A 15,688-nucleotide genomic window follows, 5' to 3' on the forward strand; every position below is an offset into this window, starting at 1 on the left:
CGGCCAGCCATCCAGCCGGTGGCCTGGCGATTTTCTAACATTTCCCAATGTGCGACCGTCTGTTATCGCATTTCACGTTACACTCTGAAAACTTTTGCACCGAAAACTATTTTATCTCTTTTCTTTTTTTCATGTTTATTTGTGCAATTGCCCCACGTCAATTAACAAAAAAAAAAAAACACAAAAAGAAAAGCAATAAGCTGAATGAAAAATGAAAAATTAATAGCACAAGTGTGTGTCTGGTAAGATGAATATATGTATATAGATAAACCCGATTTTAACCACACATGTATAATATAATGGCAGGAAGTTTAGCTTTTTGGCTTGATAATACATAATTTATGCAATGAAAACTCTTGGCCATGTCCTTAGATGAATCTCTCTCGGATATCTAAAACAATTGTTTCACACCAATCGCATATAGTGGATTATAATTTCCATTAATAACTCTTTCTTCCTGGCCAAATCGATAATCTATTAAAGCGTATCCACTGTTAATACATGTAACTAAGTATGCAATATCAAGAAATACTTTATGGCAAATTGAATCATTTTTTTTTTCTTAGTTTTTCCTCTGCGCAATCAAGTTGAACTGACAGGCATTTGGCGACTCACTCACTCGTTTTGCCGTATGATCGGAAATTTAAATCAAAAAGGCAAATTATGGGAATCAAGTAACAAATTTGCAAACCAAAAATAATTGCATGCCTCTTGTTGACAATCCAATAAACATCACAGCAAACAAAAAACAATAAACCACAAAATCATTCAAACAATATGCAAATAAACAAAACAAAAACCTTCCTATACCCTTTAAACTAAAATAACTATATAAAGAGATTTTGAATGTCAAATACTTTGACTTTGAAGAGGCTAAAACAGAATTTAGACTAGGGAAACAAACACAAATCAAGGCACTAGAAGTCTAAAAAGGACTCAAAAAGGGAAAGACCTAAAGTTGTTTCTTGATTTACTGATTTAAATTTTACATTTATTACGTATCTTATCATATAAAATATGGAAAATACTGACTAGAAATGTCATTCTGTAATGTCTTTTAGATATGGGAATTGGCATACAAGATTGGGAAATGGTTTTGGAGGTTTTAAAGGATATGATAACTATTGCCCCCTTCTGTTATTGAGGAATGAAAAATTGTCCTTTATAAATGAACTATCATCAAATTAAGAGGATCATTATTTGAACATCATTCTCTCACTATTTTATAGAAGACTTGTTAGTCTCATGAATATTATATTCCATCCAAGCCAAACCTCTCCTTAAACTTATTAAATTCTTAAATATCAACTTCAGGTAAGTTATTTACTTCTCTATGCACAGAGAGAGAGTATTTTCAAGTCAGTTAGTTACAATCTTACACCATATGTAACTCCCTCGCATATTCATATATATGTATGTACATATCTATATATAGGTACATAAGTGGTGTTCGCATATGTTTTTACGAGGGCTATTACATGAAAGGAGTTTCTCATTTAATTTTTCTTTTATTTTTTTGTTACCTCCAACTTTTTGTATTTGCTTTGCTTTGACTTGTTTTCCTTCAAAAATCTTTAACAAATTTGCAGTTTGTTAATGGCAAATGGTTAAAAAAGTTAAAAGTTTGTGTGTTCGTTTTGCATTTCTGTAGTTGCAGTTGCAGTTGCAACTGCACTTGCCAACTTGCGTTTTGTTTTGATTATACAACTGATGACCAAGAGGAAGGAAATTATCATCTGTGTAGGACGACTGTCACTTGCAACCCAATTATGGAGTTTCCCAGCCCCTTTTTCCATTCTCTTCACTTCCATTGAAATGAAAGGCAGCTACAGAAAGGGAAACTGTTGTTGTTGTTGTTATTATTATTATTATTTGTTATTGTTTGTCTTTGTCTGCTTGACTTAATTGCTCTGTAATCGCCTCTGACATAGTGACAGTGAACTTTCATTAAAAGTTGAACAAAAAACTAAGTTGAAACTAACTCGTTGCAACATTAGATAACTTTGCCCTGAACCACTTCTGGCAGTAGTAAGTAGTTTAGTTTTTTTTTTTTTTTTGGAAGCCTAGTATAGAGAGTTGAAGGTTTGGGTTATCGGGCAAGATGCAATGGGCTCTTGGGTCAAGGTTGTTAAGACAATTGTTTAGCAGGTCAATTAAAGCAAGTTCTTTAAGCATAATTCAGTAAGCACTTATCCAAGTTTTTACTAACTTAAATGGGATTAAGTAAACTGAAAAAGTCTTATCTGCAAAAACAATATATTTTAACAGTCAGCTGAAAGTTTTCTTTTCTTCTTTTGTCACTTTTTAGACACATTTTAATACTTTTCTCTCAATTAATTAATAGTTTCTTAAACTAAAATGCAATCTTATTTATTGTGGGGGGTTTGGAAAACTTTCTGTTTACTTTTGTAACTTATATTTGAATGATAAACCTCCAAAAGGAATTCCAAATTCAATTTTCTATTTCTTACCTTTGATTTTCTTCATCTTATATAAGTATATACTTATGTATATATACCTTGGATTCTACTTTCTAATTAAACTAATATTAAAATCATTTTACTCTCAACTGTGTTACTTTGTCATTCTTCTTATTGCCTTCATAAGTTAAAAGTGACTAAACTTGTTCTTTAGTGGTTAGTTAAGATATGTCTTATCTGGACATGGATGGATTTGATTTTTACGAGATTTGCTAAATGCGTCCATTAGCTTTGATAATAAAACAGTAAAGTTCACTTTTTAATACTCTTCTAACTAAGTCTAATATTAACACCTGTTAATACTTACATATTTAATCTAAGATTGTATATTTTTAACAAATAGCCATTGTTTATGCAGTTCCTGCGAAGATTAATTTCAATCTATTCCCTATTTGGTTTGGGTTTTTGTAGTTTGTTGCCCAACTCATTTGTTTTTGGCCATGTCAGCAGAAGGCCGCATAAGTCAGTTTATACAAAATCAACAAAGTCATTTCAATTAAACAAGTTTAGGCTGTGAACATTTAATGAACCGCATTGCACTTTGTGGATTGCAACAGTTTGTGGCAGTTGCTGCCACACACATGAAACGCATTGAACCCGCTGCGATGTCGCAGCTGTCGATGTTGAAGTCTCTGAAGGCTCTCCTCTCACTCTCTCATGCACACGCACTCTTCTCTTTCTCTCCAGTTACCAAAAATCCAAAAAATGCCCAAAAACCACAAAAGAAAACAAAACAAAAGAGATAACTAACTAAACGACAACTCTTTACACTGCCTTTAAGAGTAGTAAAACCAGCCCAAAAAGTGGCTCTCAACGATTTCTTTAAAAGAGGCAACCACCACAATTTTCGAGCACAGTTCGAGCGCAGACGTCGTTGAGGAGACCCCAAACACCACGATCACAGACCGTCGATCGGAGAAAGAAAGTCGCGAAGCCGCCGTTTTTGTTTTTCAAGTGAAATTTTCAGTGTGTTAGCGGCTCCGGCATATTTTCAAAACGGCATAACGAAAAACGAAACGGTTCGAAAATAGAAAAAAAGAGAGAAAAATCAACAGTGTGAACGAATGCTGTCAATTGTAGCAAACACCCAAGTGTCGAGGTGAAGAAAGTTTGTGTGACAAAGTTTTAACTATAAAACAACCAAAAAGCAAAAAATAATAATAATAATAATAACAAACAACACGTAAAAGAGGACGTCATCAGCAAAAGTGAATCTGAGCTTGTTGTCCAAGAAACCAAGTTCCGAATTTCATACGCTTTTTGGCCAACACAACATCAAGTATCACAATGAAGGTAAGTCCTGGCTCAAGTGAAAGTCTTTCCAAAAAACAAAAAAAAAATTAGCGCATTTGCAGCGAGAGAGCCATTTATGCAATTTCATTGGCCAAACAAGTTCAAGTGCATGTTGTGAGCATTCTGTGTATAAAACTCGTTTCACTTGGCTGCTTTTTTGATTAGCTAAGAAAAACAAACATCTAATATGGGAGATATTCCAAAGATACAATATGAAATTGTGAGTGTGTGTTGTGTGTGTCTGTGTGTGTTTGTGTTATGTAAGCTGGCCTAACCCAAAAATCCCAATTGATGCGCCGCTGCACAGTTGCTCGTTTGGGCATGAAAGAGGCCATCATCATTTCATTTCATTCAAAAAACACTCACTCAGTTACACTCACTCAATGCCACTGATTCATTGGCCCAAAATCATTATATCATAACACAACACAACATGGCTTAGTTAAATGAGTGTGAATGTAAAGTATCATGCATAATTATTATGTCAGACAACTTGACACAGCGTTGTCTAGACACGAGTCTGTTTCTTGTTCGTTGGCTTTCCCAAAAAAAAAACTGAAAAAAAAACTAAAAAAAACTGAACTGTCTGAAAAGAAATTTGCCCATAATAATATGTGCAGACGCACACGTCAAAATAATAAACGAGTCGAACACAAAAAAATAACTCAACCTACCGCAATTACTTTAACTAACATGGGTTATAGTGTATTGTCAGCATTTGAGCAATCTGCAGAAATATGTTAATTGATTATGACCACCAGAAAAATAAAAACGAAGTAAGCAAAACTAAAATAAACAAGAAAACAAAAGCCATGAAGCCGAAGCCGGCAAATACTTTCACTCTCAACGTGGCCAGCAAAAAATCACTCACAAGAGGCAGTCAGTAAGTTGGACTGTCCAATGAGCAACTATTTTGAACACAAATTTTGTTATTAGTTCAATATATTCAACAGGGGCGGTCAAAAGGGCAGTTTTAACGGAACTGTGTTGACCCATTTTCTTAAAAAATTAAAGATTTCACAAATAAAATCACTTAACTCATCTTGTGGGTAAAACCAAGAGTAAAACGACCTCCTTGGATATCCTTTTCTAGGCAATTCTCCTTCCTTAAAAGGTTTAGTTTCATTTTTAGAGCTAAGGTTTCTTGAGTGAATGTTTCTTGATTTTGACTTGACCTGTCCTATTTGAAATGAATCTAAACTGAATACCACAAATATTTTAAATGAAATATTCTCTAATGTCCGTCTAAAGGCCATGAGCATGTTCAAGTAAATATTTACTTAACACTACGCAAAGATTTACCTAATACCAACTCTTGGCCAATGTTTAGGAAATGCTTGACCAATACTTAGCGAATTTTAAGTTGGTATTTGCCAAAGGTAGATCAAGCTTCTTATTTTCAATCATTTGCCCTACCTAAGTTCAAAACAATCTGAAATCCAAACCTCTTAAATAAAGAGATTTAATTATAATGATATAATAGACTTTAGCAGGAAATTACTTAATTTCGAAATAAAATTACTTAACTTATTCGTCTAGCTAAAGAATGCCCCTCAATTAAGTGAATTCCTTTAACTGTGCCAGTGTACTCATTGAAATTATGATATAATATCAGTTATTCAATCGAAATTTAAAATTTTGATTTTTATAATTCCATCACGTCAATAAAAAACTAATTATTATCTGCATTGGAGGAATACAAAAAACAAAACAAGAAAAACAAAAACTATTAGCACACAACGTCCCAGACATTGCAATCAAAAAAAAACTTAACTTTCGATTGTTTTTATTATCAGAAGTTGTTGTTTTTTTTTTAATTTCTGCATTTGAATGCCAATTGCATTGGGACAAGTTTTTAAGGTTTTATGACCCAGGGCTAAGAAGACAAATTACTACCACTAAAACGTGTTCATATTATTTATGGCTATACCAAATGAATGATATTGAAGTTGCGCCATACATACCGAGAGAAAAGTTTATCGCAAAAAATAACAATTTATATTGAATATTTCTCAATGGATTTGTTGACCTCAATTTTGGTTTCGTTTTCAAACAAACATTTCACATTATTTTAAGCGAGTGGCAAATATCTAATAATGATTATAATGATGAGAGTGATGAGAGCAATAAAGAAATAATACAGTTTTAATTATCGATTAGCTAATGGCTTTAATTGGTTTCATATTCTAAATTCCACTTAGGATTAAATAATTGAATATATTGTCAATTAGCCTCCGTAGTGAATTCGATGGGCCATGAAACCGATATGAATGCTTCACAAGTCATAGCCGGCAGGCAGACAAATTAGTGGCATAAGTACTACAAATGACAGGCTTTGCCTAACCAACCAGTAACCAAGCACAGTTGAGCCCTCTCTCCTACTACTGCCAAATCATGAGTTTGAATGCGACCAACTGGAACCGCAATAGTAGACACTGGTGGTCGGTAGAAGTTCGGGAGAGAGACAGAGAGAGAGAGAGTCTGAAAGGTGACATATGCAGAACGAGGATTGTGCATTATATATTTTCGGGCTTGACAATAAATTTTGAAATGAACGTGGGCGACAGTTGCTGACATTTGAATGCATAGCATCTATGATGCAATGGCAACTAGTTGGCCATTGAATTAGCACTCTAATTTCTATGGCTGTCTCGCATAATAGTTCCTGCATTGCATAAATCATTTGCATAGTAAAATTTACATATGTATGCGTTTTCATTTTCAGGTTTTACTTAAATTATGCCTACTGCTGATGGTCATGCCATTGGTGTGTTTTGCCTATCCGGCAGTGGATAAATCTCTATCGCTAGAGGACACTGATCTGGACAATGACCAGGGCGAGAGCAATATCAAGGAATCACAGATAGCCAAAAGATCGGGAAGCTTTGATTATGTGGCTCATTTGAAGTCTGGCCTATTGTCCAGCATCGGCCAGGCATCTGCGTCCATAGCTTCTGGTAGCTCTGGTGGCAGCAGCGGTCATGGTGGTGGTGATACCTACAAAGAGGTCGTGGTCCATGTAAGTGAAATATAAATGGTGAAAGAGAAAAAGATTTTTTCACAAATATTTTCGTTTTTTTTTTTAGGGTAACTCTGTGGACTATGATCCATGGTCGTTCAAGAAATCTGTATTGAACACCATATTCCAGGCTGTCAAGGCCATCACTGGCGGTGTTACCGCCCTCAAGGGTCAACTGATAAAGGGCAGCGGATATGCATTGAGTGCTGGCGGCAATTTGGTGGCAGCTTCCGGTGACAAGGTCACCGATGTAGGCAAATCCATCATAAATTCAGCTCACATCAATTCGCATACTTATGCTACTAGTCACTCTGGCGGCAGTGGATTTGTTCATCCATTCGCCAAGCTCAGTTCGCTATCGGGGGCCTCATCTGGCGGCAGCAGTGGCTCCAAGCAGGTCTCCTCCTCACCTGTCATCCACTCGGAGAGTAAGTATTGTGTATCCGTTCATTGGGCCATGAACTAGTCAAACTATGTTGTATGACGTAATGAACGAAATGCATAACAATTAAGTCGCCTAATAACAACTAATGCGCCTGGCCATCGAAAACGGAAGAGTCAACTTGCAACTTTGAAAACTTCAACCCAAGTCCGTACGAGTAGTAGTTTGCCAAATCGGAACACGCGGCCATCGAACCTGGGGCAACTTTCGTTTTCGCTGTCAACCCGTTTTGTCCCTCTCTCTCTCTCTCTCTCTCTCCTTCTTCACTTACTCATTGTAAATATTTGATGTTATTTCTATTTTCGTCTCCCTCATCTCGTTACAGCCATCACCACATACGAGATACCCAGTGGCCATGCTAGCTATGGACCGCCATCAAAACCTCCGACATATAGCAGTGCCACACATCAATATTTGCCACCCGCTGGTGGCAATTATGTGGGCAGCGGCGGCGGGGCACCATTCAGTGTGTCTCATTCGGTGGCTTTGGAGGCACCTCAGAGCAATTATCTGCCATCGGCCTATGGACAAGATGGTGTGTAATTCTAATCTAAAAGAATATTTGAATCGATTCTCTTTTATTCCATTGTACATTTTATCTGTAAATATTTCATCATACCCGAGGGAGACCCTCAGGGACCCCTCTTCACTGTTAATACATATATTCATTGTGCATACCTTGTATATTCATTGAATTAAATTGTATATAAATCAGCTGAATCTCTTTTAACCATATCGAATTAACAACAATGTTAACTAACTGCAACGATGACTCTGTCATTTATCATTCATTTACATACGTTTTTACTAACCAATATCAAAATTTCCACGGGCTAGGAACCTCCCTTGGGCCCTCACATTACACTTCCGTAAATATTTAACCATTCACATAAAAGTGAAAGCATCATCAAATAGATAGAAGGGACTGTTAATATTGTAAATACTATGCCACACCCACCAGAAAGCTGAAAGCCCATGCTTGACATTTATCGACTTGTTGATATGTAAATAGTATATAATTATATAAAAAAAAAAAATTATTCATTGTTCATCACGTCATTGTTGCGTTAAGCTACCAAAACGGTATTAATGACATTTATAAAGCAATTTACAGTGGCCACGTGTCGTATACTTGATGTTGCTCAGTATGTATGTATATAGTTTAGTAAGAACCTTGATTAAAAAACCCCAACAAGCAAAATGAGTTATATATACCTAAAAAAATAAAGTTCAAAGAAGAGCTCAACTATCATATTAACCAACTAAAACCGACGTCCGTCCATCTATCACTCAATCATCTTGAAATCGTTTAAGAAACTTTTAAAGTGAATAGAAAATTGTACAGAAAGTGTAAAATACAGAAAACACAAACCATGTGAAAATGAAAACTCAACAATCCATCTAACAAACACATCAAAAATTCAGCCAGAGTCAATGTAAATAGAAAGATGAATTGTTTAATTGGTAAATCTAATGATATTTCACTTATTACATACAAACACAACCTCTACATCCAACACCACACACACACACACACAAAACCTACAAAAAACCCACAAAATCAATGGGAAATCCACACAGTGGCCACTGCCGGCAGCGATGACTTCAACATCTATGGACGGCACAAGAAATTGAGTGATGAGGAAGCTCGCAAGGCGGCACTACAGCTGCAGGAAATCTTGAGTTTGTTGCCCAATGGCAAGACCGAGTATACTGCCTCCAAGACGGTAGCCTTGGATACAAATAACGTGCCCACTGGCACTGGATTGGAACACGCCGAAGTCTATAACAGTTATGGTGTCCCATTGCCCAATAATTTGGGAACTTTGGAATCTCTGTCACATACGGAATCCATAACAGCAGCCTATTCACCCACAGGGACAAGTGTTAACAACAAGGGAGCTGCCGATATCTATCATCAGATGGCCAAAAGACCAACACCAGAGGAAGTTTATATACAGAAGCATCCAAATGAGGGTTATGACTATCCACCACCTTCGGGTGTGGCTCCATCAGCGCCTCCTGCACCTGCGACCGAATATCGTGTGCAGAACTATCATGCGAATAAGAATAACGCTCTCAAGGATTTGTCTCCCATAATAGCTGCATTGGAGGTGGCCAAGCGAAAGGGTGGCAATTCAAATGGACCGGTTAACTATTCAATTGAGAAGCAAGTGCAGAAGCAGGTACCCTTCCAGTATTTGCCGCCGGTGGTACAGAAGACCAAATATGTGTATAGTGCACCGCCACCACCACCACCACGATCCCATTATGGTGGCTACAAGGTGCGCCGTCATGCGTTGAACAAACGAACAACGCGCTTGTTTCGGCCGCAGGACTATGAAATACAAGATCCTCTGATGTTTAATCGCGTTTTGGAGGCCTAAGGCCAGATATATAGTGATAATTTCTAGTAATAGCTCTCTAAGTCATATGCAGCATTTAATCCTAGTTTGTGTTTTTTAGTGAAAAATTATTTATGCTATCGCAGTCATTATATTTATTAAACTCCTCCACCCCCACCCACACTCCATTTTACCCACCAAAGCCATTCACACTTTGAATAAAGATGCACTCTATGTGAATTCCCAAGCACAGCATGAATGAACCAAATGTATTGCACCTATCCCCACCCAATTTCTAAAAATCCGTTTTGCTATCGCTTGTTGCCATCCACTGCCAAAGCACCACTACCAACCACAGCACCCATTTGAAATCCAAAATCAAGACGAACCACTTCTCATCTACCGCTCTCTTTACAGTCTATCTACAGTAGTCGTGCCTAAAGGATAACCAGGATGCAGCTGTGGACCGACCATACCCATTATGTTTACGGTTTACTGCACTCTCATGCTCCCTTAGACTTAACTAAAACGTTCCTGCTCCACACCAATCCAGCACCATCATCGTTTCCTTCTATTCCCCATCTCTCTACCTCTTTCTCTCTTTCTCTCTCTCACACACTCATTTCTTCCACTGTTCCAATTTCTACATATTTTCCATCTAAATTGGCTGAAAATGCTGCAAAATTTTCTATCGTACTTAAATCTAAGTAAATAAAATAAATTAATTTAACTAAAGTGTCTAATAGAAGCGTGTTTATTTGTGTGTGTAAACAGGATGATTATGCAAATTTAAAATCAGGGAACCGCAAGACCCATGCATAATTATTTGTTTTAATATAATAATTTTATAATTTTTTTTTTTATGGGGATGTTTTAAAATCATTTTATAACAACTTTATGGCCGCTTTGACTAGGAACCTAGAGGTGAATCTTAAAAACGCTTAAGCTTTAGAAAGATTAAGCTGAAGGATTAAGCTAAGAGCTATTGAGCTATTTGCATAGCTCAGATAAGAAAGTATAATTAAATTGGTTAGCACTCATTACTGAGAACTTTAACCAGTTTTCCAAAGATTCGATTTTATTACTTATATTGGTAGTTAATTACGATTTCTTAGGTTGAAGAGCATCGAAAGAGGTCTGTTCATAAAGAAAATGCTGTTTCTAGTTGAAGTTATTGTGGAAAAAACTATAGTAAAAGATAAAACAGCAATGTTCTGTTATAAACTAGTCTAGTTAGACTCTTAGTATTTTTACTAACAAAAACATCTACCTTAATACACAATTTCAGATATTGATTGCCAATGTTGGTTTTTCTTTGGTTGCAGCCTAAAAGAAGGCAACACTTACCAAATTATCATAAACGCAAACCGTGAAAGCTTTCAAGATATTATTATAACCTTTGTCGTTTATAGGTTTGTAGATAACCCAAAGATCTGAAATTAACACAAAAAGGTGAAGGTAAATACCAGCTGAGATATATGCATATACGACAGTTAATAAGTTTACCAAACAAGCTAATAGAATTTACAGCTTTTTTAACTACAAGAGATCTTCATTTCCTTGATCAGCAAGAAGAGTACCACACCATTTCAGATTATTTACAATTCATTAACAAAATTGTGAAAACGGTTTTAATCACACACATGCCCCCAATACACAAATAGATAACTCTTTACGAGTCATGATTTTCAGTTCGATTCGTTGATTTAATAAAAACTTTCATTATCAGGGATAAAATGAGTGTAGGAATGGCTAGGACCTAAGGGCAAATGAATCTCTCTGAAGCGATAAGTTGGCTGGCAAAACAAGATGGCCTAGAGACATCTTAGTAGTAACCAAAGGAAATGTCGTGTAGTGGCTGGGCACCGCCTTGGGGCAGGGCGTAGTCACGAGCTAGCTGATCCAGCAGACTGCCACTACCACCACTGCGTGATTGCGGCTGAGGCTGATAGCTGGGTTGAGCCTGTTGGACTGGCCGAGCAACTGGCGCCTGAGTGGGTCCGAAATGCACTGGCTCCAGAAGGGGTCGTCCACCAGATGCTGGCGCTAAAAATCCCTGGGCACGAGCACTACTGGGAGCCGGTGATGCTGGTGGCAATGCATAGACTGGACGAGATATGCGCACATTGGATGGGCCATCACCAAAGCTCTGGGATTGGGAATAGTCAGGCTCAGGGCGAGCAGGACGCTGCAGAGGTGAATAGAGCACATCTGTTGTTCGCTGAGCTCCTGGAACTTGGAGGCGTGGGGGCGTTGGCGCCGCAGAAGCTTGTTGGTGAGAATGCAGCTGCTGGGGCTGTGGGGCATATTGGATGCGACGTGGTGGCTGGGGCTCAGCTTCCTCTTCTTCATACTGCACATATTGTGGTTGCGGTTGCGGTTGTGGTTGTGGCTGTGGACGTGGCGCCTGAGGTTGTGGACGTGGCTGTGGGCGCTGTACACGCTTCGGTAAAACAAAGGAAACACAATTTAATTGAGCTCAATGGTTGGTTGTAAAAAGGGGAAATCTTACATATGGCCGCTGTGGACGCTGTGGAGCAGGTTCATCTTCATATTCGGGTTCCTCTTTGGCTGTTTCGTCAACTAGAGTGGGCGGCGCCACTGTGATACCCTCACCAGAAGGTTGGAATCCATATTTATTGGCTCCATACTCCACAACACGCACCTTGCCGGTCTCATCGACATAGCCATATTTTCCCTTGACCTCTCCGGTGGCAAGTTTGGTCTCGATTTTGAATGAACCATCGGCTCCCTCATAGCCATAAGTATAAGAGCCGTCCTCGTTATGCCTAAGTGTATGAAATAGCTATAAATAGGAGACATTTTTAAAGCATCTTTCAAATTAACTTACTTGTTGATCTGTTTTAAAATTGGCACTGGTGTGGCCCTTTGCACCTCGGACTGGGCAGCGGGGGCAGCATGGGCACGCAGACGTACGGGAGCCGGTCTTGGTGTGTTTTCCTGATAGTCTTGATAGTCCTGGGCCTCGACTAATCCACCTAGCACACAGCTGATCAAGAGTAAACTTTTAAGCTGCAAGGAAATGGCAACCGGTTAGCTTATAGCCCCAAGCACAGACACCGGAACACCTTGGCAATGCTGTCATTCGAGCTGGCCCAACAAAGAATGCCACAATCACAGACAAAACTCTTAAATGAGGCGGCCTTTCACTTTTTCTGCTGGCCAATGACACCGTCCTCGGTACCAGCAACACAGGCACAGCCCCAGCCCAGTTTTTAGTCCCTCAATGCCAAACAGGAACCAATTGTTTTACGATTGAGCTAGTCAATTGCATAAATCCGTGACCATGTGACACGCGATATGCCGCAAGCTTCCAGCACCAGCAATTCGATGCACAAAGTTCAATTAAAAGAGAAATGACGATGGATGTGAAATGGGAATTGGAAATAGGAATGGGCATAGCCATGGGAATGCGATGAATTGCCAATTTTCATTGGTCATGCAGACACCCACACTCATTCACCCTCACCATTAGCTGACTATGGAATACATGGTAGTTGGGTAATCCAGGAGGCCATGCAGGCATACTAAATTATGTAAAAATTTGCCTCTAGTGAAGCGCGAACAATTCCCACACATGCCAATGCAAGCGCAATATGTTGCAAGTAACAAACCATTCAACAGATGCATCTCACAATTACCCAACCGAAATGTCAAAAGAAATTACGGGGGAATCCCACAAGGAAAAAAAACAATCTGATTTCCTTTCATTATTATTATTATTTTCCACAAGATGTTGAACCCAATAATTGAGAAATCAAATGTGCTGACTGAATTAGTTTCTTTACCAAACTGAGTTTTAAAGATTCAAATCTAAGGCCATCTAAATTCAAAGGCATTGAAAAGCGATGTTATATAGATCTTAATCGTTGTCATAATTGTAATGAAGTTTTTAATGTTATATACATATGTACTTAAAAGGATGTCAAGGAACATTACAAAGGCCACAAGTCTAGAAATATCTAAACTAGTATAATAAAAGATCCCTTTGCTACGAAAGCAGAGGGATACTTAGTCCCATTTGTGTTGACCTGCTTAAAGCCCAGCACACATATAACTCAAATATATAAATTAACTGACCAACTTATAGACATGTTAAGGAATACCCAACATCATAAAGTGTATTGACCCTTAAGCGCATCATTTTGACCAATGCTATTGCCTTTCAATTTTACAATTGGCTTCTATGTACAATGGATTTACTGCTCTGGGATTCTGTTAGTTGCATTTTTTTCGCTCGACCATTCCGTATGCGAATTCCTTTCACTATTGATACATGAGATACGAGCAAAAGTGACTCTTTGTCTGGCTCATAGCCTTGGATGTCTGCTGTTGGCATGGAGTCGTTTTGGGACCCAGTGCACTAGTAAAGCGTTTCAGTTAACCAGTAACTGACCAAAAAAGAAAAAGCGAGAAGAAAAACTTGGCTACCAACTACCGCGTGTGAACTGTGAGTCTAAGCCGAAGTGGACCTGCTAGTATTGCCTTTTGATATTTTCGCGCTTGACTGGTGGCTGGTGGGAACTGAGATTCGGAGTGGGGAAGGCAGTTTGAAGTGAGCTTGTTAGTGTAACTTTTGTTGATTGAAGTTCCTGCAAACAACGTTTTTTTTCCAACACCTTTACCCCCTCCGACCATCAAATAACTAAAGAATCGTCCGACACATCGGCGGCTGCGTTAATAAATTATGTCAAAATCCAGTTACCAAATTGGGTGCCAAGTAGTTGGGAAGGAAGGGGGTAAAAATATATAGTGAAATAGATTGTTGCAATCTTGAGACAATTGCGAACAGCAGAGGACTGAGAGCAAATTAGCTGCTCAGTCGATTTGCATAGCAAATTATGCGATATTTGCACAACAATGTAATCATTGTGGCGACGGCGCCTCTAAGCATGATGTAACCGATCAGATCTACCCCCGGACCATCCCATTCCCTCTGTAGTTATAGTCAATACAATCATGATCATTACAATGAGATAAACACTTGGTTTAAGGCTTTGCCACGCATTCAGGCTCAGCTATGACCTTTTACATTTAACACCCTCCGAATGAGAGACACACACACACTATGAGAGACACATACCACTTTCATTTTGACTTGATTTGGTCGATTGTATTGTGTGGTCTGGAACGCCTATATATATTATTGGTCTATTGGGCAAAAACTAGTTCGAATCGATTAGAAACGTTAATTGCAATCTCATAAAGGCCTTCGCTGGCAACACCCAGCAATATAATATAATAACCGAAAACACCAACACAATCAACAATGGCACCACAGCAAAAGCACTTTCAAGTCGCCCGAACAAACCGGGACAATATTGCTGACTATTTTGGGGGGGACCGAGATCGCGTATACGTAACTTGAGACCGACAGCAACTGAGGCGCCCAAGTTGTTGTATATCGCTTTATATACCGTTGCTTTGGCAAACCTTTTTATACCAACGTCAGCTAACGGACCAAACAGCCAACATCAACAGCAACAACAAAACTTCACCAACAAGTGAGTGAGCGGCGCAAGCGCAAAAGGACTGAATTTTCGAGAGCGAGAAACCCAGAGAGACAGAGACAGCCATAGAGATGGAGATGCAGAGAGGCTGGTCTAAGCCAAGCTTGGAGACATTGGTTCTGCTCTCTGTGCTTTAGGTGAGCTTTTACATATCATATGTAACAGGAAACGGCTGAAGAAATAACTTCTGCACAAGGCAAGAACAAAGAAATGCATTCTAACCAAAAATTCCAGCGAAAACTGATCGAAAACTATATAGAAAAGTAAAAGTTACTTTAGGTTAAACTCAAAGAACTGGTTTTTAGTTAATTGAATCCATCTCCCTTTATATTTCTTAACTATTATCTTAACTATTCTTAACTATCAATTAAACGATTGTCATACAATTTTCTTGAATCGCAAAGTTCAGGCCACGTTTATGCCACGTTTTCAATAAAAATTTTATTTATTTCCAAATAGTTTGAACAATTTCAAATCAAATCAAGTAGACAAATTCGCATGGAAAAGAAAACAAGAGGAAATAACAATTAATTCTATTTTGAAAATTACAAAAAGCTTAAATATTTCATTCTATTTCA

At 38.2% G+C, this 15,688-nt stretch overlaps 2 protein-coding genes across 3 annotated transcripts; one reads left to right on the forward strand and one right to left on the reverse strand.

Annotated features, from left to right (window-relative positions):
• The first annotated feature begins 3,751 nt into the window (after nt 1-3,751).
• LOC137585467 (uncharacterized) lies at nt 3,752-10,041 on the forward strand. The gene is made up of 5 exons (XM_068301253.1): nt 3,752-3,773; nt 6,499-6,792; nt 6,860-7,220; nt 7,560-7,769; nt 9,997-10,041. Exons 1-5 carry the CDS (start codon nt 3,768-3,770, stop codon nt 10,008-10,010), a joined length of 885 nt encoding a protein of 294 aa, XP_068157354.1. The 5' UTR covers nt 3,752-3,767; the 3' UTR covers nt 10,011-10,041.
• Nucleotides 10,042-11,264: 1,223 nt separating this feature from the next.
• Nucleotides 11,265-14,978, reverse strand: Cpr97Ea (cuticular protein 97Ea). 2 transcript variants are annotated; one of them, XM_068300356.1, is made up of 4 exons: nt 14,684-14,978; nt 12,431-12,612; nt 12,092-12,368; nt 11,265-12,013 (listed from the first exon to the last, which is right to left on the reverse strand). In XM_068300356.1, the coding sequence occupies exons 1-4, from the start codon at nt 14,690-14,692 to the stop codon at nt 11,405-11,407; spliced, it is 1,077 nt and encodes a 358-aa protein (XP_068156457.1). In that variant the 5' UTR covers nt 14,693-14,978; the 3' UTR covers nt 11,265-11,404. The 2 variants fall into 2 exon arrangements, with proteins under 2 accessions (XP_068156457.1, XP_068156455.1); XM_068300354.1 differs by having other exon boundaries at nt 11,265-12,022; nt 14,684-14,970.
• Between the last annotated feature and the right edge of the window lie 710 nt (nt 14,979-15,688).

Source organism: Drosophila tropicalis, unplaced genomic scaffold, assembly GCF_018151085.1.
Source record: "Drosophila tropicalis isolate 14030-0801.00 unplaced genomic scaffold, ASM1815108v1 contig_878, whole genome shotgun sequence".
NCBI lineage: Eukaryota > Metazoa > Arthropoda > Insecta > Diptera > Drosophilidae > Drosophila > Drosophila tropicalis.